The following is a 27,243-nucleotide window of genomic DNA, read 5'->3' as shown; positions in this document are numbered from 1 at the left end:
GGGGGGGCTGTCGGCTGAGCGTGGTGATGAATAGCTGGTTCGAGGGGCCCCCAGTGAATGTTTGCCTAGGGCCCCCACAGACTCTAGGATCGGCACTGCATATCTACACTGTACTGTAGCTGCTGAGCACATGACAATAACGCCTTGAATCTTGAAAAAAGGGAATTATGTTAACGTTTCCTCACCGTGTCGGTCGTGTCTCGGCTGCAGCTGAACAGATAGTTCCAGACGAGCAGCAGCAGCAGAGCGAGCGGCAGCATGTAGAGCTCGAAGTTCCACACCACTAGCACAAACATCTGGAACACAGGGAACACGTACTGTAAAGTAAACACAGTAAATGTACTCAAGTGTGTGTGAGCAATTGGTTTTTTAAATTAGGAAAATACAGAAATTATTTCTGAAAATGTAACAATTACAGAAATGATTTTGGAGACATTTGAGGAATACTAAAAAAATTGTTATTTGTGATATTTTTGAAAATTTTAGAAATTATTATTGATCATTTGAAAACAGAATACTTATTCTAATTATTGGGGAAAAATTAGGAAAACACATTTGTTGTTTTATATATTTTTTAAATACAGAATTTCATTTTTTTAATTCTGAATTTTCTTTAAAAAAATCTAAATAAGATCTAAGAGTTTTTTCTCATAATATTATCCCCTCTCCCCATATGTTAGTTTATACCTGCAATGGCCCAGAAACCAAACATCCCGTACATATGCGACTCTAATCTTCTTTAAAGGGGACCTATCATGCAAAATGCACTTTTGAAACAGGAAGTGAAATAGAGGGATATGAGGCATGGCTAGAATGGGTGATCTGTTTGGTATTTTGAGCAAAACACTTCATAGACATGTTTTTTATATATTTTTAAATATATCTGAGACCTATGCTATTGCCTAAAAATAACATGATAGGGGACCTTTAAGTTTGAAAAATACTGATTTATTTTGTGCAAAACTTAGAAAAATACAGAACTTTTTTTTAATGTAATTTGAGTGTGGTGTGTATGTGTGTGTGTGTGTGTGTGTGTGTGTGTGTGTGTGTGTGTGTGTGTGTGTGTGTGTGTGTGTGTGTGTGTGTGTGTGTGTGTTACCACGAAGGAGAAGATGCTCCTCTGTGCAGACTCCCACTCGAAGCAGCTGTTGATGTACGTGCCGTAGCTGATGAGGACCATGATGCACCTCTTCACCCGGTTGAAGTTCTGCTGCAGCAACTGAAACACACACACATTAAGATACGTTTACTATAAGGTGTGTGTGCACATAAGTAGCTGTTTACCATCACAGTAAATATAAACACACATTAACCGACCTGTTTGGAGACCTTTGGCTCTTCCTCGATGAATTTCTGCTCTGCAGGGACGATCGTCTTCATCGCTGCTTTCACCTGAAGACAGAAAAAATGACATTTTTTACTATTTATTCTATTTTTTCAAATCTATTTTTCCTCATTATTTTATTTACATTTTTTTTTGACATCTCGTCAGACTGTTATCCAGCATTTTTCAGGTATAGTCACATATTTGCAGGCTCATGTTAGCCATATTCTATAAGGTCAACAGATGTTATTTTTCCGTACATTTTTTATATATTATTTCTAAAATATTTGAGACATTGTTCGCATGTTCCTTCAAAATGTTTACCCATAAATGTGAATATTTTTGGGATGATTTTCTAATTTTTTAAAATATTTTTGGAAGGTTTTCAGACATTTTATACTCGCATAACTTTCTGATTTCTTTCAGATATTTTTTAAGTCATTTGTTCAGGTATTTTAGCAGACTTAATTCAGAGGAAAGGAATAAGGGAAACTCACGGTGTTGTAGATGACGTCTATCTCCAGGTGAATGACTCCTTTACTCGGAGCCGTTAACTCCTTGTTTTTTAACACGTAGCTCTTCTGCTCACCGTTACGGATCTGAAAGGACAAAAAAACAGATTTCCAGATTCATTAATTCACTTTTGAGAACATTTCAGATTTGTTTTTCATTTGTATTATCCAGTGGCGACTGGTCATTAGGGGCAGGTGGGGCACAGCCCCACCTAGTGTCAGCAGAAAGTATTACAAATAATGATTACAAAAATGCAAAAAAAAAAATAAAAAAAAATATAAAATATATTTTAAGATCATGTTTAATCATCTGATTCGTCTGTACATTGCTGTTTTAGTCTGTGTTCTTCTAATTAGTGTGTCTACAGTCACAGTGTGTGCCTATTGAGCTGTTTAGAGCCATGTGGGACAAAACCTGATCATGCCCCTTCCTCTCGCTGTGAAGTCAACGGTGACTGTAAAAACTTCACTGCGCATGCTCAGAGTATTTTGTAATGAAATGTGTGTGGCAAAAAAATAATGACCAGAGGGGCATGGAGCTACCATCCCCACCATACGTCATCTCAAATCATTCAGAGCTGATTGGCTGTAAGTACGTGTGCCGCGAAAAGTGTGCTGTGTGAAGAGGAGACGAGAGAGCTGCAGTGGCGCGTCCTAAAACCAGGAAGTAAGCACAAAAAAGCAATGAGATTTCTCCAGAGGATTTTAGAAAATAGCTCGAAATAAGATCTGTGGGAAACGTACCTGTTAGATAAATGCACGTTTTGATCAGCCGGATAACATCCACATGTCTACCCTACTTTTATAATTTTTTTATCATAAATCTATGGATTAGATTTATGATAGACTTTTGAAACTACAAGAACATAAGGAGGACTTTTACAAAAAAGTAATAGAAATGTTTGTCCAGAAGGATAGGCAAATGGACTTCATCTTCAAGTCAAGGTAAGACCGCCATTTTATTGAAAATGGGATCTTACTAAGAGAGAACAATTCAATATTTAAATGATAAAATGACATTTTTTGGGTATCCTTTTGTTGAACTGTCTGTTTAAAATTAATCGAAGCATCAGACAAAAAAAGCTTTTGAAAATAATATTATATTTTGGTTTAGGTCAAAATATAATATTTGTAAACCTGAAGAGTCAGTGCCAGTGCCTCACCAGCCATGAACCTCACTGCACGTCACTGCAGAAGCTTATATATAGACATCTAAGTTTTTTGTGCCCCACCACTTTTGTACATATAAAAACGCCACTGGTATTATCATTGTATTCACTCACATATAATAAAGGGATGGAGATCTTTCCCAGGAAGTCGGCGCTCCGGTCTCGGTCTTCATCGAACACCGTCACCTCCATCACCGAGTGGATGTCTTTAACGTTACTGAGGGAAGGAGAAAGAGAGAAAATGTTTATGTTCTATATCATATTAAAAGTTTACAATCCATCACTTCATTTAAGAATACAAAATATTTGTATAAACATAGGACAATTCAAGTATAAATGTCCACATTGTACTTCAATATATAAAATACATATTACAATATATACAGTGGTGTACATGTATGAATAAGATATTACTTACACATGTGTCTGTACATGGAAGTATTTTGGAAAGTAATTTAAAATAGATTATTAGATATTCTCTAAACACGCCGAAGCTGCTTTTAGTTTTGACTTGCCGCACAAATGGAACAAACTTCCAGAAAACCTGAGGTCTTCATCAACGCTGAGTTCTTAAGTCGTAAGTAAAAACATTTATTTGTACTGCTGCTTACACAGAAGTCATTTAACTTCTCCCTACACTTCTTGCAGCACCTGCTGTATTTACAATGTTGTTTTGAAGCCATCTCTTTTATGCATGGTTTTTATGAATCTGTTATTCCATTGTGTTCATTTGAGTTAATGTAGATGTGAAGCACTTTGAATTGCCTCTGTGTCGGAAAATGTGCTATATAGATAATCTAACCTCTACTCAAATTAAAACTATCATTGTATTTGTTGCACGTCATCTTTTCTTTTGTAATATAATAATATTTTTAAGGTATTATGTCTCAAAGGTCACTCACAAGGTGAAGACTTTGTTCCACTCTGGGTTCAGGTTCTTGTAGACGGTGTGAGTCTGCAGCCGGTCGTTGTTCAGCTCCAGCACACAGAACGGGTCGCTCTTACCTGAAAAATACACATGTTTTGGTCACTTTTTTGTATTATTTTGTCCTTTTTTGTCATTTCTTTTGAAAAATACAAATTTTTTTGTCAATATTTTTCAAAAAATACCGAGTTGCTTTTCATTATATTTGAAAAATACCGAATTTTTTGTCATTATTTTTGAAAAATACAGATTTTCTTTGTAATTGTTTTGAAAATAATACAGATTTTCTTTTAGCAAAAATTTGAAAAATACAGAACTTTTATTTAAAGGGGTCCTATCATGCAAAATGCACTTTTGTACGTCTTTTCTACATGAATATGTGTCCCCGGTGTTCCAGGGAACTCACCAAGTGTCAGAAAACACAACCCTCTCTATTTTCCTCCATACCCAAATCTCTAAAAAAGGGGCTGCAACGGATCTGATAAAAACTGATCCAGATTTGAACACTGTCCTGACGTCAGGACGGTGGCGCTACGGCTATTGGGCCAACTCCACCAATCAGGAGGAGACAGCCACGGCCATTGCCGTTCGAAAGCGCGGTAGACGCTGTAGTACATATGCCAGGCCTGTAGATGGTGCTGTTCTCACAGAATCTGCCCTTACAAACACAGAGCTATAAAATGTCAAATTGAGCAAAATGAGGCATGGCTAAAATGCATGATCTGTTTGGTATTTTGAAAAAAAAAAAGTATAAATATGCCTTATATAGGTATGGTCCTACACTATATTATTATAATATAGCTTGATAGGTCCACTTTAATGTAATTTGAGTGTGTGTGTCTTACCACAAATGAGATGATGCTGAACACACACATTCACAACGCATTACACACATATATGGATCGCAGCTGGTGTTACAGTACAGGACAGAGTTAATACGTGTTGTCAAAAATGTCCCAAATTGGGATCAATGAAGTACTATCTTATCTTATCTTAGAGCCAGTATTTTGTTTTGATAAGAAAAGCCACCTCATCGTGTCGTCTGTAGTCAACCAGCGTATAAAAGACTACAATTCCCACGGCACCTCCTCTAAAAGTGACAGTTATTGTCGGAAAGACGCCGTCGAGGAACAGTTTTTAACCGTTCAATTACCCTTTAAGTTAGTAAGTTATATAAGCCTTATCAAGAAAGAAAGAATACTTACAAGTTGTTTATTATTTTATTAGAGTTTTGAGTCTTTGTTTTGAATATTGTAAATGCCTCTTTTCTTTGTTGCATGTGTAAAAGTTTGTTATTTTATTTGGAGCAAACGCATCGCATAATATCATCCAAACCATCGGAGGCCAAGCAACTCTTGACGAGTTAAACACGTCTGTTTAAGGCGTCTAGTGGCTTGATAGAAAAACAAGGAAGGAAGCCACGACACGTGTAATGAGAAATATATATATGTTATTACCGGTGACGTCTGCAGCCATGAGTCCCTCGGCTCTCATCACCTTCACCTGAACAATGCCCACGTCTCTGAAGTTAGAGAAGGACTTCAGCGCCCCCTAGAGACACACACAGGAAGTTAATCAGAGTTTATTTTCTAATTAAAACCCATATCACATAATCTCTGGGGCTCTAAAAAAATCATCTCAACTGAGCATGTGCAAAGTATTCCTGTCTCTACTTTAAAGAGTCCTCTCCTGCTGATGTTCAGGTGTATATCAGTGTGTAGTGTCTCTACTTTAAAGAGTCCTCTCCTGCTGATGTTCAGGTGTATATCAGTATGTAGTGTCTCTACTTTAAAGAGTCCTCTCCTGCTGATGTTCAGGTGTATATCAGTATGTAGTGTCTCTACTTTAAAGAGTCCTCTCCAGCTGATGTTCAGGTGTATATCAGTATGTAGTGTCTCTACTTTAAAGAGTCCTCTCCTGCTGATGTTCAGGTGTATATCAGTATGTAGTGTCTCTACTTTAAAGAGTCCTCTCCTGCTGATGTTCAGGTGTATATCAGTATGTAGTGTCTCTACTTTAAAGAGTCCTCTCCTGCTGATGTTCAGGTGTATATCAGTATGTAGTGTCTCTACTTTAAAGAGTCCTCACGTAGCGTGTCAGGATCTCCCTCCTCTCCTGCGGGTCGTCCAGCGGGGTCACGGAGAGGTCGGCGATGGAGACGTGAGCGGAGGCCGTCAGCGTGACCAGGAGCACCACGAAGCCCCGGGCCTCCTCCAGAGGGAGATCCAGGTGGTGTGTGTGCTCCTTAGACAGAATGGAGAGGTCCAACTGACAGCTGAAACACACACACACACACACACACACACACACACACACACACACACACACACACACACACACACACACACACACACACACACACACACACACACACACACACACACACACACACACACACACACACACACACACACACACACACACACACACACAGTCTTTTCATTTTTATTATACAATGCCATGTCTTTTTATGCTGCTGCAACGCAAACAGTTCCCTAATTGTTATCAATAAAGTACTTCTTATCTTTTTTATCTCATCTTATCTTATGAGGACAGAAAGAGGACTGACCGTCCGATGAAGTCGTCCCTCCTCCCGGTGTCTCGGTCCCACACCGTGATCTCTAAAATTCCACCTGTCTCCTCGAACAGGTGGAGGTCGAACTGCTCCCTCCACTGAGGACTCAGAGTCTTAGGCACCGTCTGCACACACACACACACACACACACACACACACACACACACACACACACACACACACACACACACACACACACACACACACACACACACACACACACACACACACACACAAAATGGGAAACATTTAATATATGACCCAAATATGTATATATGTTCATTTCTTATTTTAAACTGTATATAATTGTAATATTATCTTTAATTTGATCTTTAATATATTCATCTTTAATCTTGTGTGACTCTGTGCTGTCCTGTTTTTACCTTGCTCCGGTACTTCTGGTGTCCGAGTCTGAACTTGACGTAGGGGTCCGACAGCCCGTTGGGGTCCATGGGGATCAGACTGCGACCCTCGATCAGAGCGATGCTGACGATCCCTCGCCACAACTGAGACTTCCTGTGAAGCTCGGAGAGACGCAGGGACTGCTGCTGCTCTCACACACACACACACACACACACACACACACACACACACACACACACACACACACACACACACACACACACACACATCTCTTAATTGAAGGTAAAGGACTTCTTTGCTAGGGCATTGTTGAGAAAATCAATAATAAGCTGGCAGACTTTTTCTTTTAAAGTATAATTAAAGATAGAACAAACTGTGCTGGAATAATGTAGCTGTATAATGCTGGCCTGATAGCATGATGTTAGCTTGATAACATGAGGTTAACCTGATAGCATGATCTTAGCTCTGATAGCATGATGTTAGCTCTGATAGCATGATGTTAGCTGTATAATGTTAGCCTGATAGCATGATGTTGGCTTGATATAATTTTGTTTGCCTGAGTGCTTGCCTGGAAACATCATCTCAGTCTGATTACATGAAATTAGCCTGCTAACATGATATCAGCGTGATTACATCAAATGAGCCTGACATCAGTATGTTAGCCTTCTAATTTAATGCTAGCCTCATACAAATAGTAGCCTGAAAATGTCATGTTAGCCTGATAACATAATGTTAGCTTGAGAATACAGTATGTTAGCCTGCTAGCTGGATCTTAGCCTCATAATAAAACAGTAACCTGATAACACCAAATAAGTCTGATAACATGATGTTAGCCTGATCAATTAATGCTAGCCTCATAATAACAGTAACATAACTCATAACAGTCGCCTGATAACACCTTGTTAGCGTTGTAACATCTAATTAGCCTGATAACATGATGTTAGCTTGAGAATACAGTATGTTAGCCTGCTAGCTGGATCTTAGCCTCATAATAAAACAGTAACCTGATAACACCAAATAAGTCTGATAACATGATGTTAGCCTGATCAATTAATGCTAGCCTCATAATAACAGTAACATAACTCATAACAGTAGCCTGATAACACCTTGTTAGCGTTGTAACATCTAATTAGCCTGATAACATGATGTTAACCCTGAAAATATACAGCATGTTAGCCTGATAGATGGATGTTAGCCTCATAATAAAATAGTAGCCTGGTAGCAACTAGTTAGCCTTGTAACATCTTATTAGCATGATTACAACATGTTAGTTAACAGTTTGAAGCACATGGTCCTGCTCACAGAGTGGATGTTAATGACAGCAGACACAACACACGACATTTAAAAATGTGAATACACAACACGGTAGACGTCTATATGAACTGTACGCCACAAAAACACTGAAATGACTGAGCAACACAACAGTGATGAACCAACAGAGAGGTGATCAGTGTGAAGGAGCAGCTAATGAAGCTAATGAAGCTGATGATGATGATGATGATGAAGATTTACCTTATTAGATCTCTTCCAGGATCTCCTGAGCAGCATGGTCTGAATATACATCAACAAACATTAATTCAACTGCAGGGGGGGAGACTGGTTTGAACTAAAGTGCTGATTACCAGAGGTGGGAAGTAACTAAGTAGATTTACTCAAGTAGCCTACTGTACTTAAGTACAATTTTGAGATACTTGTACTTTAAATGTTATACTACTTTGTACTTCTACTCCACTACCTTTAGTTACTTCACAGATGTGGATGAATGATGTGAAATATAATCAAGTGTTAAATCAGACTTTAGTTCCACCTGGAGTAAATCCACAAGCTACCCTGCAGTATACAAAGTCATTCAAACTAGCTGCACCTTTACCAGCTTTGAGAACACTTTCATGATCAATCATTATAAAACATATCATATATATTATTCTGAAATGGACCAATCTGCACAATCACTACTTTTACTGTCGCTACTTTCACTATATTTTGATGAGAATACTTTTCTACTTTCACTTGAGGAACATTTTGAATGCAGGACTTTTACTGTAACAGAGTATTCCTACACTCTGGTACTTCTACTTTTACTCAAGTACAAGATCTGAGTACTTCTACTTTAACTCAAGTACAAGATCTGAGTACTTCTACTTTTACTCAAGTACAAGACCTGAGTACTTCTACTTTTACTCAAGTACAAGATCTGAGTACTTCTACTTTTACTCAAGTACAAGATCTGAATACTTCTACTTTTACTCAAGTACAAGATCTGAGTACTTCTACTTTAACTCAAGTACAAGATCTGAGTACTTCTACTTTTACTCAAGTACAAGATCTGAGTACTTCTACTTTTACTCAAGTACAAGATCTGAGTACTTCTACTTTTACTCAAGTACAAGATCTGAATACTTCTACTTTTACTCAAGTACAAGATCTGAGTACTTCTACTTTAACTCAAGTACAAGATCTGAGTACTTCTACTTTTACTCAAGTACAGGATCTGAGTACTTCTACTTTTACTCAAGTACAAGATCTGAGTACTTCTACTTTTACTCAAGAACAAGATCTGAGTACTTCTACTTTTACTCAAGAACAAGATCTGAATACTTCTACTTTTACTCAAGTACAGGATCTGAGTACTTCTACTTTTACTCAAGTACAGGATCTGAGTACTTCTACTTTTACTCAAGTACAAGATCTGAGTACTTCTACTTTTACTCAAGAACAAGATCTGAGTACTTCTACTTTTACTCAATTACAATATTTGAGTACTTCTACTTTTACTCAAGTACAAGACCTGAGTACTTCTACTTTTACTCAAGAACAAGATCTGAATACTTCTACTTTTACTCAAGTACAGGATCTGAGTACTTCTACTTTGACTCAAGTTGAAGATCTGAGTACTTATACTTTTACTGTATCTAAATTGCTCCACATTGACAAGCTACAATACTAAAATGCTCTTACATGTATAAAAACAGGATAACCTAATAACCACAATAATATAATACTGTGAAAAGATCCATTCTGCAACAAGTAATTTTACTTTTGATACTTGAAGTACTCTTACCTGATAAAACTGCTGTAGTTTATATTATTGTGAAATGGGACATTGTGCAGATTGAGTACTTCAACGTTTTGTGTTAGTATGTTTTGATGCTAATACTTTTGTACTTTCACTTAAGTCAAATATTGAAATCAGGACTTTTACATGTAATGGAGTACTTTAAGACCATTTTACTACAGAGTACCAACACTGCAACCTTGCATCCGATGTATGCACTTAATAAAGTAAGTTCCAGTCTGTCTATCCACAGTGGCTTCAATACAACATATAGGACTTTATGACTGGCTGCTTTCAGTTATAAAACGTATTACAAATTCAGTGTAATGGGAGTAATGCAACTCTAAAATCGTCTTATTCAGTCGTTTTCTTTGACTACTTTCACTTCCTTGTCTTTCCTCGGCAGTCCTTCTATAACCATGCTGCTGGTAATACACAGTAATTGAAAGGATGTAGAAAGGAAGTTTGCTTGTGCTTTTAGCCACACTTCCTCATCCTCAAAAAAAGATTCCTTGGAAACCATTTCTCTCTCTGTCTCTGAGGCAATATGCGTTAACTTTCTCATGGATTTGACAAATCATCAACTTCTCATGGTCAAATAGAAGTCGTTCAAAGTGAAACATCTAAACAACTACTAATTGCAATGAATTTGGTACTAACGGTATAATTCAGCAACAAAATGACCATGCATATAATACTAACTCACCTTGTGTGTTGACCTTTGATTCTTAAAGAAAAAGTGTATCACCAGAGCCTGGATGACAAACTAACTGTGAGTCACTTGGTGGTTGAAATACAATTCATGAAATACTGTATGTAAAATGTATTCTGCTATTTCATATTTTCTACTTCTTCTTAGAGAAGAAATATTGTACTTTTTACTTTACTAAATGTATCCAATAACCTCTGCTGCCTTTTTCTGAATGATATTAATGATATAATCATCAAATTAAATGACGATGTAATATTATAGGTGAAGATAACACTTTATTCATCGTTCAAGAGGGATATTAAAGTAGACATTAAATGCATGATTTTGTCAAATAATGAAATATGACGTACATGTATATATCATTTTATTGTAATATTATTCTATAATTGACAATTCTGCATACTGAGACCTTTTACATTTGGAACTACATGATTTGATGGTAATACTTTTTAAAATGCATGAGTTTTCCTACCCTGTACTTCCTCAACCTATAGCCGTAAGTACTTGGTGTGAAAGCGGCTAATGACTCTCATCAATGTTCTCTACTGTTTGGGAGGAGAAATATTATTTTCATTTCACACAATGAAGCCTGTTAATGTATGTATCAATACAATTTTACCTACACGGAAGATTTCAGCAATATACAGGTGCATGAAATTATGTCATCATATAATCAGAATGATGAAGTGAAATCACATTTTTGTGAATGACTTCTTCCAGCTACACTTTGTTCTCAGAAATGCTGATGTAAGGTCTTCTGTTATAAACGGATGAGGAAGAGAAAGTCCCATCATGTTAACTCAATCTCAGCTCTCACAATACGCTACTAATGTACTACTAATAATGCATAAACTTCCAATACTACCTGAAGTGCTACAGATTAATGTATTTATATATTGCTGCTGAAATATTATCACCTACAATGTACTGTTCTAATACCATGGCTACTAAAGCTCAGTGGAGGAAAAAGTATTAAAATAATTGACTTCAGTAAAAGTAGCGGTATAAAAGTATAAAACTACTTCATTACAAGTCTTGCATTCCAATCCTCATTGATGTAAAAGAACCGTAGTGTTAGCAACACATTGTGCTTAAAGTGCCGTGGCTACTGTCAGTGCTTTGCTTTATATTATTAGTGGTGCATTAACCTGCATCTAGTACTTGAATGTTGCTGTTCATCCTAATTTGAAAGATTCTACCATTATGCTTACTATTTAGTACTGCTATGATGTACAGCATCTATTACTTAAAGGGGACCTCTCATGCAAAATGCACTTTTGTACGTCTTTTCTACATGAATATGTGTCCCCGGTGTTCCAGGGAACTCACCAAGTGTCAGAAAACACAACCCTCTCTATTTTCCTCCATACCCAAATCTCTAAAAAAGGGGCTGCAACGGATCTGATAAAAACTGATCCAGATTTGAACACTGTCCTGACGTCAGGACGGTGGCGCTACGGCTATTGGGCCAACTCCACCAATCAGGAGGAGACAGCCACGGCCATTGCCGTTCGAAAGCGCTGGAGACGCTGTAGTACATATGCCAGGCCTGTAGGTGGTGCTGTTCTCACTGAATCAGCCCTTACAAACACAGAGCAAAAAAATGCAAATTGAGCAAAATGAGGCATGGCTAAAATGCATGATCTGTTTGGTATTTTGAAAAAAAAAAAGGATAAATATGCCTTATATAGGTATGGTCCTACACTATATTATTCAAATATAGCATGATAGGTCCACTTTAAACATGCTTGATTTTTGAATGTGTGTATTAATGTCCCACAATGCAATGCCTAAAAGAGTCAGAAAGATCTGGGATTTAGAAAAAAGTAAAGAGGCGCTTTCACACCGGAGTACTTTTCCCAGGAATAGTTCCGATAGTTCCTGGGATTACGCGTTCACAACCAAAAAGATCTGGAACTAGAACTTAGTTCGCTCTAATCTTTTCACCGCCAGATAGTGCCTGCTAGAGAGCAGGGACTATCTGGGGAGAAAAAGGTTACAATTTCTGATTGTCTGGGCGAATTGCAAACCACGCCCTGTAAAACTCCGAAATGTTTGGTGAAGCCGCCATTTTATTTGCTCGCATTAGCATTATTAGCATTAGCCCAGCGCACCAACGGAGAGAGACAAACTTATGGCAACACAAAAAACCATGGGAGCGGTGGAGTGATGAGGAGGTGTCGGCGCTTCTGGCGATTTACTCGGAAGACGCGACCCAGCAGATTCTACTGAAGCCAGTCCCCAACTCCGGGGGACTCCGGGACTTCGGGTGGCAGTATACGCCGTGAAGTTGTTTGCGGCCTGCCAGTAAACCCAAAGCAGAAGAAGAAGAAGAAGAAGAAGAAGTGACGTCAGCGGCTTCATCTGCGTAATCCTCCCTCAGGGACTTATTCCGGTGTGAACGCGAGCTACTAGGACAGTTCCGGGACTAAAGAGTTCGGCGGGACTAAGTACCGGGAACTAAGTACCGGGAACTAAGTACCGGGAACTAAGTACCGGGAACTAAGTACCGGGAACTAAGTACCGCAAAGTACTTGGTGTGAAAGCGGCTAAGGACTAATCTTTGGAACGATCATTTTGATGATATGTTTTGCAGTATTTAACCTCTGAAAAGTGTAATGAAGTATGGAGTCAATGTTCACTTCCCCACTGCCATTCAACATGCATTTCATTGCAGTGCTTATATTTGTGATTTTATTACAATTAAGAAACATGCTGTTACGTTTTTAATCTGGGACATATTTTTGCAGCAATTAACAGAGATTTAAAGTTATATTAAAGTGAGAGCTTGCAGATAAAAGTCCTTCCATAATGATGGCAGTTATATCCAGATAAATCTAAAGAGAAAGCAACAATCAAAAGCCCTATCCATATTCTGTGCAAAACGTTTTGAAGAATTGTTTCACATAATTATTGACGTCACATTTCCTCTGCAGAAAACAGAGCTGTAACAGAAAACAAGAACCAGTTTTTTTTCTTTCCGAGAATCAGTTGCTTTGTGAGAACATGACTCAGCAATGATGGGGCTGTTGGAGGCAGGAGTTGTATAAATACAGGGAGCACAGAGCAGGTTTCTATCACACTTCAATCCTTGAAGATTACAAGCTTTCATCCCAACAGCAGCTCTGAACCATCTCTGAACTATGAAGACTCTGGTGACGCTCGTACTTCTGATCTGCGTCCTGCGTCACTGCACTGCCGGTCAGTATCTTTTCTGGATTTCTCTGTGAGCTGTCAATGTAAACTGTGTTTGGTATTAAGTGTGTGTTTGTTTGTGTTCACAGCTCCGTTTGGACCATCAACACCAAAGGATGGATGTTGTGAAGGCTTCACTAAAAAAAGAATTCCCAAACAAATGGTGAAACACATGGCGAGGACCCCGAGTGACTGTGAACCCCGAGCAATTGTGTAAGTTTATACACGTGTGCATGTTAATCTAATACACCCCGTGTGTTTCTTAGTTTCTATATTAGCAATAACACAAGGTATAAATATTGTATAAATATTATATTATTAAAATAATTCTTTGGTGCAAATGAAAGTAATAATTAAATAACTAATAATAAAAGCAAAGTAAAGTAACAGTACCTCATATTGTAGCAATTACACACCTTAAATAATTATTTCTAAAATGAATTATTTCTTGTTAATGGTAAATGGACTACATTTTCATACTCCCACCAGAGAGAGCTGTTTAGTTAACCAGCATGTAAACTGTCTATAGGCGCTTTCACACCGGAGTACTTTTCCCAGGAATAGTTCTGATAGTTCCTGGGATTTTGCGTTCACACCAAAAAGATCTGGAACTCGAACTTAGTTCGCGCAAACCTTTTCACCCCTTGTCAGTCCCTGCTAGAGAGGTGGTACTTTCCTGGGGAGGAAAAGGTTCCAATTTCTGATTGGCTGGGCGAATTGCAAACCACGCCCCGTAAAACTCCGAAATGTTTTGTGAAGCCACCATTTTATTTGCTCGCATTAGCATTATTAGCATTAGCATTAGCCCAGCGCACCAACGGAGAGAGACTAACTTGTGGCAACACAAAAAAACATGGGAGCGGTGGAGTGATGAGGAGGTGTCGGCGCTTCTGGCGATTTACTCGGAAGACGCGACCCAGCAGCTTCTACTGAAGCCAGTCCCCAACTCCGGGGGACTTCGGGTGGCAGTATACGCCGTGAAGTTGTTTGCGGTCTGCCAGTAAACCCAAAGCAGAAGAAGAAGAAGAAGTAACGTCAGCGGCTTCATTTGCGTAATCCTCCCTCGGGGAACTTATTCCGGTGAGAACGCGATCTACTAGGACAGTTCCGGGACTAAAGAGTTCGGCGGGACTAAGTACCCGGAACTAAGTACCGCAAAGTACTTGGTGTGAAAGCGGCTATTAATGACTCTTATTATTTCTTGTGTTTCTAACAATATGCAATTCTTTTCTTACAGAATCACAACTGTATGTCTGAAGAAGTTCTGTATTGATCCTAACCTGCCCCTCGCAAAGAACCAATTGGCACTTTTCGAGACGTCACCATCTGCAAATGGTTTCAATGTTGGAACATGTCCAACGAGACAATACAAGTGACAGGCTGATCACATTGTGAGGCAGAGTGTCTTTTAAGATAAGACAATATCAACTACTATTGTATGTTACTGAATTAATATTAAGATGTATGAGTCCTCATGTGTGTGTATGACATTGCCTAAGTTAATATTTGGAGAACATTGTAAATGTATTTTTGCTACACAGTGACTGTCCCTTTTAGAATAAAAGATTATTTTTGTATTTAATGTTATGCTGTCTTTATTTTGGAGGCCATGTCTTTAAAGCGAGACAAGGGTTGCGGTCGAATAGTCCATTTAGCTTAGGAACCTTCCTAACGGAGTGAAATGACCCGGAAGTCCCTCAGTGGCAGCCATGATAAGTGCTGTTCGAATTCTCTAGATGAAAGGAAAGGAGGTTTCAAGCTTCCTTTATAACCTCCTTTAGCTTAGGAACCACTGGACCTCCCTAACCTAAAGGAGAGGAGTAAATGCTGCCCCACAATGCCTTGCGGCCGCGGCATTTGCCGTCACACAACAGTCGGCCGTCCACGGAAACAACCGATTATGACGGAGAAATGATATCATGAAAGTTACGGTGCTTATTAAGCATTTTAAAACGTATGTGGTAAGTTGCCAAAGTGCTTTGTTTTGAACGTTCATCAGTATTATAATCAAAAAGAGAAATATGAACGTTAGTTTTTACTGAAATGATCAAATAAAGTCAACATTTCACAGTCTTTACTGAGCTGTGTGGGGTTTGTTCAACTTTTAAAATATGTTTGAATGGTGATAGGCTATACACAGTGATAGATGTTAAGGACTAACGTTTATAATAAATACATTTGTATTGATTTTAAGATCTTTTCATACAATCATACGTATTGGGATCATTTGTATTAATGTGGACCGGAGGGAGAGGGTGACAGTTTCACTTTCCTTTTTTATTTCAATTCCAACTTTGGTCATGAAGAATATCTTTCTCTGTTGTCCCCGTTCATAAAGCATAAAACAACAGCATCAGAGCACGGTGCAGAGTCTCTAGATGAGTTTACAGTAGTCCCTCGTTCTTATTAAACATCCATGTTGTAGTCCGCTGTATAGAAAACTGTAGTTTCCATAGTTTCCCCACAGCAGCAGGCGCACATTTATGACCTCTGCTGGCGCATCATAAACACGTCGGATAGTGAAAGTGCAGTCGATTCTCTAAAGTGCCGCAGTCTCTTCTCCTAAGTCCTTTTGAATTCTCCTATCCACTATCCCTTAACCCCGTGACCTTTCACTCAGAGGTCAAGGGATAGACGATAGGGTTAGAACTTAGGAGCTGTTTTTTTGGAGTATTCGACCGCAACCACAGAGTAACCTTCACTCAGCTCACTAAAGCTGGTTTATATTCATGCAACATAGCTATACGGTGTATAGTTTAAAAGGGGAGAACAAACACTGCAGCTGCTGTGTTGAAAGTTATTGAACACATGCAGTGGAGTTACTTTACACCACTGTTACAGTAACACTACTACGTACATTTATTAGATGATAATACTTTTCTACTTTTACTTGAGGAACATTTTGAATGCAGGACTTTTACTGAAACAGAGTATTCCTACACTCTGGTACTTCTACTTTTACTCAAGTACAAGATCTGAGTACTTCTACTTTTACTCAAGTACAAGATCTGAGTACTTCTACTTTTACTCAAGTACAAGATCGGAGTACTTCTACTTTTACTCAAGTACACGATCTGAGTACTTCTACTTTTACTCAAGTACAAGATCTGAGTACTTCTACTTTTACTCAAGTACAAGATCTGAGTACTTCTACTTTTACTGTAACAGAGTATTCCTACACTCTGGTACTTCTACTTTTACTCAAGTACCACATCTGAGTATTTCTCCCATCTCTGCTGATAACTACGATCAGGAAAAAATAACTAATTGTGATATTTTTGACAGATATTGCAAATGTGTGAATGATAATTATTGGAACATTATTCACATTATCACAGAAATGAAAACACATACATGTGTTCACCACCAGGGGGGGCTACAGGGTTATTATTGCTAACTACAAGCAGCTAAAACAGAAGGGGGGTGTACTGCAACATTAATACATCTCCATGAATAAAGCATCTGAAAATAGATGGAAGCCGTGGAGGATGTGCTGAATATGTATTATTGTGGCCTCATTAGCTTTAATGATCTTTCTGTCTGTTGTTGTTGTTGTTTATTATCATTATTCTTCTTCTCTCTTTTGTGGTTTCTCTCTCTCTGCAGCACAGACTGTCACTGCCTGATGATTCATTTATATACTGAATAAAATATGCACCAGACAGGCTGTGTTTTATGTCTAACTGCTTTGGACAAAATCTTATCATACAGACATTTTTACTGTGCGAGCAGAAAGTACATTTTCAAAATACGAGCATAATATAAGCAACTGTATGAAACACTGACTCTTTTATATAAAAAATAGGGTTATATTATTGGTAGTAAAATGTATTTAGCGATTAAAGTATATTTTACATTGTACATATTACATTCATGCAATTTGTAGAAGGTAATTATGCATTATTTGATATTTTTGGCTACTTGGAAGGCATTCAAATCATATTCTGTTAGGGTTATTATTATCTCTGCATGTTGAACACTACATTTAGTTATTCATTGTTGGTCTCTCCAAACTCCAATGGAAATATCTCTCTATTTGAACACTAAATGCTCCACTCATTTATGAATGATGCATTCACAGCGGCTTCAAAATAAAGTCTTAACCCATGTCTTTAGTCCCTTTGGAAATCAGTGCCATTTTAATATCAATGGTGAGGGAAACACTTCTATATTTCATAAGCGAAACTACAAGGAAAACTACAAGAACTACAAAACTACAGGAAGTCGGCCATCTTTGAAGGATACCAGCAAACGCAAATTGTAGATTTAATTTGAAAAACGAGTGAAGAAGCATGACTTTTTTTCAAGTTTCGATTAAGTTCCCGTACTTTTCGGACGTCCAACAGCTGACCTGTAAAAGCCGATAGATATTGACGTTTGCTGACGTTACTATAGACGTTACTATACACGTTGCTATAGACGTTATCCTTCAAAGATGGCCGCCCCGTGCCCTTAAATGCACCGTGGTTCCCGTTATCTATTTGAGGTTAAAGGGGTGATTCAGGGTGAAGCTGTAAGAGCCTAATCTCCACTACACTCACTTTATTCACATACGGCTTCCAGCGGTACGTCTGAACCTTTCTCAGCTGTAGGAACACAAACGCACCACAAAGAGAGAAACATGCTGAAGAAAGTGAAACTAAAATCCTGTGTTTTTACGTGTGTGTGTGTGTGTGTGTGTGTGTGTGTGTGTGTGTGTGTGTGTGTGTGTTGAAACAGATTGTGCTGAACTGTCTTTCCCTCTTAATAGTGGTTGTGTAATCCAGTAGTGTTGGAGGGATTAGTGGATTAATGGATTAGTGAAGTGATTCCTTAAAACAGAGTAATGTCCACCTGTGATCCTCCGTGTGTGGTTACATGTTGCTGTTAAATGGAAAAAACCACACATCTTTTACTTGCTTAATAAGTTATTTTAAAGTAAAATGTTTCAAAAGGAAAACAGCTAAATGTTCAGGTGAGTTTGACAAAAAAGTAAATAATTTTAACTGTAGAAATGCATTTTTATTCTGCTTTACCGTCCTATTTACTGTGTGATCACTCAAGTTTTATATGAAGTCTTAGGGCCATTGTACTTAAAAAAAACTATCAGTATTTCTAAGTTAAGATTTGTCATTTGAAGAGAAAACTACTTGACAGTAAAGTGGAACATTTACGAGTAAAAATGCTGAAAATAACTTGAATAAATATCTGAGATTGAAAATCACTCATTTATCAGGAATTAAATCCCAGAAACAAATCAAATATTGTCTGAGATTTAAGCCCCCTTTTAAAGGTGGGGTAGGTAAGTTTGGAGAAACCAGCTCGAGTGCACTAGAATTTGAAAATACACAGCCGGAACAAATCTGCCACTTCCTCACAGAGCCCCTCCTCCAACACACAAGAACGCGCACATGACCAATGAGGGCACGAGATAAGTTTGTGCACAGATGGAAGGCTGACAGGCAGGTAGGCCATCCAGTTATTTTAGCCGGGCCGGCTCAGATGATTGGTCGTGCTTTTTACAGTACTACAGCTTCCACAGAGGATATTTTTTTATGGATTTCTTGTCAAAGCACTTCAGATATTCATTGCTATCGGGATGTTAAGAGCATTCCATGGAATATAACAACAAGTGTATCTCGAGCCGGTTTCTCAAACTTACCTACCCTACCTTTAATTTGGTTTAGTTATAACGTCTGCATGGTTTGAATCCATTTATTTTAAATCTGCTCTATCATTAACCTACGGAAGAGGATTAGGGTCTGGATTCTGACTTGTTTGCGAAAAAGTTTGAAAATATCAGATTTCTTTTTTCTTGATTTTTCGTTTTCTGAGATTAATCTCATACTTGTGTCTCAGAACTCAAAAAGTAAATACATTTTGGACAGATCTCAATGACTCTCAGTCATCCCTTTTCTTCGATATAACTTAACGTAGTATTTTATATATACTTTTTGCACACTTTGTATTTTGAATTTTTGTATTTCATTATATATGTTGCATTGTTGGAGAAGCTCAGGTCAGAAGAATTTCATTGCCATTTCTACACAGTAGCTTTGTGCATATGACAATAAAACCTTTGAATCTTTGAATGTTAACAGATCCCTTTTCTTCAATATAACTTATAACTAGTCATTTATAAAGATAGTCCCTTGACGTTAACATGAATGAATCCAGAGTGATGATCGGTGTACGTACGGTGGAAGTGGAGTCCCTCCTCTCCTCCAGAGGACTGTCTTTGGGGGTCAGGGTGACGGACAGATCCAGAGAACCCAGATCCTGGTCCGGGTGCTGAGGGTCCTTCAGAACCAGCGTCACAGGAATACACCTGAAACACAGAGAGGGGAAATCACAGAGAAATCAGGAAGAGATTTAGGAAGAGACAGTAGTAGTAAATAAAAGACATTCAAATCATATGTCCTAGTTGTTGTAAACATTCCCAAACAGAGACAGAAAACAACCATAAGCTGATCCAACTAGTTAGTTAGTTAGTTAGTTAGGTAGGGTAGTTAGTTTGTGAGTTTGTAAGTTAGTTAGTTAGTTAGTTAGTTAGTTAGTTAGTTAGTTATTAGTTAGTTAGTTGGTTGGTTAGTTGGTATTTAAGTTGGTATGTAACCCTAAGATAGTTGGTTGGTTTGTAAGTTGGTTATTTAGTTGGTTGTTTGGTTAGTTGGTATGTTAGTAAGATAGTTTGTTGGTTAGTTAGTTAGTTAGTTAGTTAGGTTGGTTTATTGGTCAGTTGGTTGGTCAGTTGGTTGAATTAAGTAAGTTAATAGGTTAGTTGGTATGTAATTAAGATAGTTGGCTGGTTAGTTGGTTTGTAAGTTAGTTAGTTAATCAGTTAGTTTGTCAGTTAGTTAGCTAGTTAGTTAGTTAGTCAGTCAGTTAGTGAATTAGTTGGTTGGTTAATTTAGATAGTTGGTTGGTTAGTTGGCATGTAAGCTAGTTGGTTGGTTAGTTAGTGAGCTAGTTAGTCAGTTAGAATTAATTAGTTTAGGAGGAAGCAGTTACTAGTTGTATATTTTAGAAAAACTCATCACATTCATGTCGTTCCAAACTAGGGTTTTCATTCATCACCGAATGCTAATCAGTTCTAGTCGGACACTGCAAGGTGTTGTAAAGTATTGTGTGTTATTGAGAATGGTCTGTCTTGTTAAGAGAAGTTGTCTGTAAACAAAGAAGGCCATTGAGCAAACAGCAGGAGTGTGTGTGTGTGTGTGTGTGTGTGTGTGTGTGTGTGTGTGTGTGTGTGTGTGTGTGTGTGTGTGTGTGTGTGTGTGTGTGTGTGTGTGTGTGTGTGTGTGTGTGTGTGTGTGTGTGTCGGCTCTCTTGCAGGTACTCATGTTTTCAGTAAACTGCTGTAATGAGATCTGGGAGGAAGACGAGGCCGACGAGGAGTGGAGCCTGAAGGCTGAGAAAGTTATATACACCACAGCTTCATAAAAGAAAACATAACTTGATAATAGAATGAAAAGCAAGAGACAGGTTTTACAAGTTAACGAATCACACGTGTGGAGTCAGTAAATAAAGCAGAATGAGGAGGACAACGAGAGGATCTGCTTTAGTGTTCAATGATCAATATCAGACATGCTTTACAGAGAAGCTGATGAAGAAGGCTCAGGGTAAAATCAATAATGCTGTGATCAGTGTGAATGGACACTACATCATGTTGATGGATCACCTCTGTCTCAGAAGATGTCAGTATGTCTAAGAAAGACCATCAATTCAACTAAAAGCTCCAGAGAAATCAAATTCATTGACGTGTGTTGTCTTCGAGGTCACAACACCCTATCACAATAAAAGCCCTAGAACTAAACACTGCATCGATGCCTATCAAGCAGCATTTTGCTAAGAGGAAACTCAACAAAATAGCTCACTTATTAGCGCCTTAAAACAACAAAAAGTTCAATTTAAATTGTGTTAATCTATGAATGTTTCAACTGAAAGGAGCTTTACTTTGTAAGACTGTCTTCTAGGTTACAACCTCCCTTTCACAATAAAAGCCCTAGACATAGACACTGTATCAATGCCTATCAAAGAGCATTAACTGTGGATCACATGTATTGATTTTCTAATGGATTTGATAAGAGTCGTTGTGTTTGTAGTAGATACACCAAAATGATTTACCTCTGCTGCTCCAGAGACTCCATGTAGAGATAAGCAGAACCCATGAAGTCGTCCTGGAGTCCGAAGTCGTAGTCGAACACCTGCAGAGGAGAAAGACACACACACACACACACACACACACACACACACACACACACACACACACACACACACACACACACACACACACACACACACACACACACACACACACACACACACACACACACACACACACACACACACACACACACACACACACACACACACACACACACACACACACACACACACACACACACACACACACACACACACACACACCTCCACTCAATGCTCATCAATAATGCACAGGGGAACATTCAAAGTGTCAGGGGAAGGAGGAGGAAGTGCTCCTCTAAGTGTTCAGAACAAAATAAATAGTATTTAAAAAGCCTCTTGGAGCCGCTGGAAAATGCCTCGTCACAAAGCTGAAGACTTGTGATAAGTTTGAGACTTTTTAGAGATAGAAACATATGAAGATCTTATTGGATATGATGCAAAGCTGCAGATTGAACTAGCCAACAGTTTGTATAGGAGGTGAAATATATACAGCAGTAACATGCAGAAAAATATAATGAATAATAACAAAAAGTATGTTAAAAAAGCCCTAAAAATACCAGAAAAATGCTTGATAAATTTAGGAAAATATTGTCCAAAAAGATTGCAATATGTTAAAAGATTATGTGGAAAATGGATAAATTTTTTTTTTTAAAGAATTCTGAAAAAATGTAAAAGAAGTAGAAAAATGTCCTAAAAAAATATTTGAAACATGTGCGTTAAAGGTTTGAATACTTGTCTAAAATAAATGTGGTAAATAAATGAACATTTAAGATAATTGATGCAGAAAATGTCCAAAAGAATTCCCCTGAATGTGTTAGAAATATATGAATAAACACGCACTGCTTCAGATTAAACAACCTAATTCTAATTTAATTATATTGTGAAAACATCCAAAATATAAATGTGAATAGTTTGAAAATAACCTAAAAAATAATTATGAAAAAACCTCAGAAAAATTTATAAAAATTATACGAATATGAAAAAATGTCTAAATGTTCAGAATTGTTTTGAAAATGTCAACATGTGAACGTGTGATATATTTACCTTGACATACAGAGGGTCGCTCAGGCAGTCCAGGATTATCGTGGTCTTCTCGTCCCACACCGGGTTCAGGTTCTTGTGGATGGTTTTGCTTCGAAACACCTCCTTCCCAGAGAGCTTGAACTTCACATACGGGTCGCTGCTGCCTGTAAACACAAACCAGTCAAATATATAATAATTTAAAACATATAGTCTTATACTCTGATTGCCTTTTACTTGTTCAATTGTGTTTTTAGTCTGTGTTTAACAGAGACATGTGTTAAGGGTTTACCTCTCAGGAGGGCAAAGGAAGTTAAAGGGTTATTGTCCCCATGGAGAGATGGATGTTATATGTGCAGTAACTAGTCTAGTATGTATGTATGTATGTATGTATGTATGTATGTATGTATGTATGTATGTATGTTGTGTTGTATGTATGTATGTATGTTGTGTTGTATGTATGTATGTATGTATGTGTGTATGTATGCATGCATGCATGCATGTATGTATGTATGTATGAATGTATGTATGTATGTATGTATGAATGTATGTATGTATGTATGTGTGTGTGTGTGTGTGTGTGTATGTATGTATGTATGTATGTATGAATGTATGTATGTATGTATGTATGTATGTATGAATGTATGTATGTATGTATGTGTGTGTATGTATGTATGTATGTATATATATATATATGTATGTATGTATATATATATATATGTATGTATGTATATATATATATGTATGTATGTATGAATGTATGTATGTATGTATGTATGTATGTATGTATGTTATGTCTGAAGAGTATTACAAAAGAAGGAACAGGACTCCTCCCACCTCCTCGGTCTCTGACGGCCAGGTTGTTCCCTCTCTTCAGATCGATCTCCAGTTTGTACATGCTGGAGGAGGCTCGCTCCGACGAGGGCGGAGCTCCGATTCCCTGGAGACATTCATGCTTTCATTACATAATCATTGTTGTAAAATACTGAGTGTCCTCTTCCAACATGAGAGTAACATGCTAACAAAGGTATCCCAACTGTAGCTGTGTACATGACAGGATGTATGATTACCTAGAAGAGCATCAGGACTGTTTGAGGCATATGATAGCTATGTGATTAACATGATGATTCAGCCTCTATGGAGATAGACATATGACAAGTATGATCATTTCTGACGTGGAGCTAATCTGAAGTAAACATTGAATACTGCTTTCTATTCCTCCATCTTGTGACTGTGTAACTCCCTCTCTTGGATATCAGCATGTGAAGGACACTGTTCAGGAACTAGTTGATGCTCTGTATGTGATGACTACTTCCATTCTGGAGAGGATCACAGATACATGGATCCTGAGATTGAAGCTCAAGCCGGGGACCAGGGAGACTTTTCTAACAAATTGTCGTGTCAAATGATCATATAATCATTTAAAACATATAGTCTTATACTCTGATTGCCTTTTACTCTGTTAAAAGGTATTTGTAGTCTTGTATGTACAGAGACATGTGGTAACGACCAGTTGGCTGTTTCCTCTCATGAATACACAGAGAGACTGTCAGCAGACCTTCTCTCTCCTCTGAGGATGAAGCTGCTCTGTTCCTGCACTTCAGATCCATTTCACTTTATTTTGACTTTCTTTATTACTTTATTAAATATAACAAAAGACAAACTTTGTCCATGAAGCATTTATCAGTTTCTCTGAAGAGTTTCCTCCACAATCATCACTCAATCACGTGCACGCTAAAAATGAACTCACAGAAAGAAAGACTACAGCTCGCACGCACGCACGCACGCACGCACGCACGCACGCACGCACGCACGCACGCACGCACGCACGCACGCACGCACGCACGCACGCACGCACGCACGCACGCACGCACGCACGCACGCACGCACGCACACACACACACACACACACACACACACACACACACACACAACACACACACACACACACACACACACACACACACACACACACACACACACACACACACACACACACACACACACACACACACACACACACACACGTGTTAGTCGGAAACCTCCTAAAGAAGTGCTATAACTGTGGAAAGTAATCAAAGTTGCCAGTCAAAACTTACGTGCATAACATAAATAATAATCAAATGGAGAGGAATAACTAAATGTGTTGTGCTGTTGGATCAAATATCACTTCCTGTTGAGCTAACTGTGTGGTTTGTGTTGTTTCTGAGGTCACTACTCTATTTATAATAGAGTAGTGACAGCACAGCACATCACCAGGACGGAGCTGCCATCCATGGAGGACCTTTACTCCCAGCAGCTCAGGAAGAAATCACTACGGATTATCAAAGACCCCCATCACCCCAGCCACAAACTGTTCTTTCTGTTGCCGTCTGGCAGACGTTACCGCAGCATCCTGGCAAGGACAAGAAGATTCGGAGACAGTTTCTTCCCGCGGGCAGTGAGACTGTTAAAAAATTGAACTGTTGAAACAACATCAAACATTCATCTGCTACTCAGTAATATGTATCTAATATCTAATATATATCATTCCAATAACTTGTATATAGACTCATACTGCACTATTCCACATCATCACTTTATTTTATATAAATATTTTTATTTTTGTATTACTCTTGCTCTTATTGTTATGATGTTATTGTGTTGCATTGTTGGAGAAGCCTGTGACATAAGATTTTCAACAACATAATTACTCTGTAGCTATGTCAGATTGACAATAAAGAACCTTGAACCTTGATAAACCACTATAGGACCAATAAGACCTTTAACATACCAGAAAGAGACACACAATGACCACAAAAACAACTACACAAGTTGCAAAGCCGCTACAAAGAAATGAAAAACACCACAAAGACACGCAATCATTATTGTAAGCAGCAACAAATGACCTCAAAGAAATACAAAACCGGTTCAAAGACGTTACAAACATTCACAAAGATTGAACGTAATAAGTGAAAACATTTTGACAAAATGACGTTAGAGGAACAAAAAACTACAAAGTGATAAAAACTCAAACAAAGAAGTGCAGACATGACTGTAAAGAGACAAGAAACAGCTACAAGGACACTTCAAATGACTATAAAAACACAACCGTTTTCATGCCATCTGTTCAATTCTCACTACGCCACTTCCTGTAGAGCTAACTGTGCGGTTTGTGATGTTACTGAGGTCATTACTCTCCTTATACACCACTATAGGACCACCGAGACCTTTAACATACCACAAAGAAATGCAAAACAACTTCAAAGATACACAAAATGAACACAAGGAGACTTACAATTACCATATAGCAATACAAAAAGGACACAAAAGGACATGTAGAGATAGCTGTGTGTAGTTTGGGTCGTTTCTCTCCTACAATTCCATTTGAAAGTGGCAGTACACTGCATATGGCTAGGATGTATCTGAATGTAGTCAATGTTCACTGCTCAATGCAGAATAACGACTCCTCGCTTCACTACACAATCCTGTCCTCCTTTCACAATAAAAGCCCTCGACATAAACACTGCGTCGATGCTTATCAACGAGCATTTTGATGAGAGGAAACTCAACGAAATATCTTACAGCTGCTTCAGTTTCATAAAGGAAACTCTACAAACTGTAACTAGAAAGTAGAGACTGAGCTTTACTTTCTCAAAACAGAGAATTTCACCCCAAAATAGAGAATCACCAACTTCCTCTCAGCAGGAATGAAATCACAATCAACCCCGAATCAACAGAGACTCACCGGCATCTCTAGGAAAGATCAAAGCCCAGATGAATCGGTCTCTGAAGCCTCCACTTCCTCCGTGTTTCTGCTCTAACACACACACTCACACACACGCTCTGAAGAGAAACTCAGATCAGTTATCGTCCCGGGGGTTTCACTACTAACAGGAAATTACACAAGACGCTTCCTCCCGTGCAATCAGAGCGTTGTGACACACACACACACACACACACACACCAGACACACTGCTTCACTATCTGATGTGGTGTAAGAGAGGCAGATGATTCGGAGCTTTCCAGACATTTAGAGAGTCACCGTGCAACAGGCTGAACGGGAGGATTTTTGCACAATTCTGCAGACGATTGAAATAACAGTCAATGTCTCTTGATGGAAAGTCAATGGAAGAACTGCAGCAAAGAGACAGCAGTCTGGAGACCTAGGTACAGCATCTCAATCACTGAGGAGTCTTCACTGCAAGTGTCTGAGTTTGAATCTGA

The 27,243-nt window shown here is 38.3% G+C and overlaps 2 protein-coding genes across 5 annotated transcripts in view; one reads left to right on the top strand and one right to left on the bottom strand.

The window, feature by feature from the left end:
- mctp1b (multiple C2 domains, transmembrane 1b) overlaps nucleotides 1-27,243 on the bottom strand; it is a 47,658-nt gene that overhangs the window by 3,994 nt on the left and 16,421 nt on the right. For 2 of the 4 annotated variants that reach the window (XM_034148951.1, XM_034148952.1), the window contains exons 2-16: nucleotides 23,875-23,977; nucleotides 23,062-23,204; nucleotides 21,937-22,016; nucleotides 20,008-20,137; nucleotides 8,381-8,419; nucleotides 6,889-7,053; nucleotides 6,500-6,630; nucleotides 6,019-6,205; nucleotides 5,388-5,481; nucleotides 3,908-4,010; nucleotides 3,120-3,222; nucleotides 1,822-1,923; nucleotides 1,318-1,392; nucleotides 1,100-1,219; nucleotides 186-296 (exon numbers count right to left, since the gene is read on the bottom strand). In XM_034148951.1, the coding sequence (XP_034004842.1) occupies nucleotides 186-296; nucleotides 1,100-1,219; nucleotides 1,318-1,392; nucleotides 1,822-1,923; nucleotides 3,120-3,222; nucleotides 3,908-4,010; nucleotides 5,388-5,481; nucleotides 6,019-6,205; nucleotides 6,500-6,630; nucleotides 6,889-7,053; nucleotides 8,381-8,419; nucleotides 20,008-20,137; nucleotides 21,937-22,016; nucleotides 23,062-23,204; nucleotides 23,875-23,977 (1,686 nt within the window). Of the gene's footprint in view, nucleotides 1-185; nucleotides 297-1,099; nucleotides 1,220-1,317; nucleotides 1,393-1,821; nucleotides 1,924-3,119; nucleotides 3,223-3,907; nucleotides 4,011-5,387; nucleotides 5,482-6,018; nucleotides 6,206-6,499; nucleotides 6,631-6,888; nucleotides 7,054-8,380; nucleotides 8,420-20,007; nucleotides 20,138-21,936; nucleotides 22,017-23,061; nucleotides 23,205-23,874; nucleotides 23,978-26,764; nucleotides 26,880-27,243 lie in introns of those variants that run through there. The other 2 variants (XM_034148954.1, XM_034148953.1) reach the window with 2 other exon arrangements.
- On the top strand, nucleotides 13,451-15,407 carry LOC117497080 (C-C motif chemokine 4-like). Its single transcript, XM_034148956.1, has 3 exons — nucleotides 13,451-13,836; nucleotides 13,920-14,043; nucleotides 15,068-15,407. The coding sequence occupies exons 1-3, from the start codon at nucleotides 13,779-13,781 to the stop codon at nucleotides 15,204-15,206; spliced, it is 321 nt and encodes a 106-aa protein (XP_034004847.1). The 5' UTR covers nucleotides 13,451-13,778; the 3' UTR covers nucleotides 15,207-15,407.

Source organism: Trematomus bernacchii, unplaced genomic scaffold (assembly GCF_902827165.1).
Source record: "Trematomus bernacchii unplaced genomic scaffold, fTreBer1.1, whole genome shotgun sequence".
Taxonomy (NCBI): domain Eukaryota; kingdom Metazoa; phylum Chordata; class Actinopteri; order Perciformes; family Nototheniidae; genus Trematomus; species Trematomus bernacchii.
Note: the sequence above shows the minus strand (reverse complement) of the source record. Positions and strands in the feature narration are given on the sequence as shown.

Bases quoted from the DNA above. Each gene is read 5' to 3' on its own strand.
- LOC117497080 (XM_034148956.1), top strand. From the start codon at position 13,779: ATGAAGACTCTGGTGACGCTCGTACTTCTGATCTGCGTCCTGCGTCAC. The intron at 13,837-13,919 runs GTCAGTATCTTT...TTGTGTTCACAG, and splicing joins CCTGCGTCACTGCACTGCCG to CTCCGTTTGGACCATCAACA. The intron at 14,044-15,067 runs GTAAGTTTATAC...CTTTTCTTACAG, and splicing joins TGTGAACCCCGAGCAATTGT to AATCACAACTGTATGTCTGA.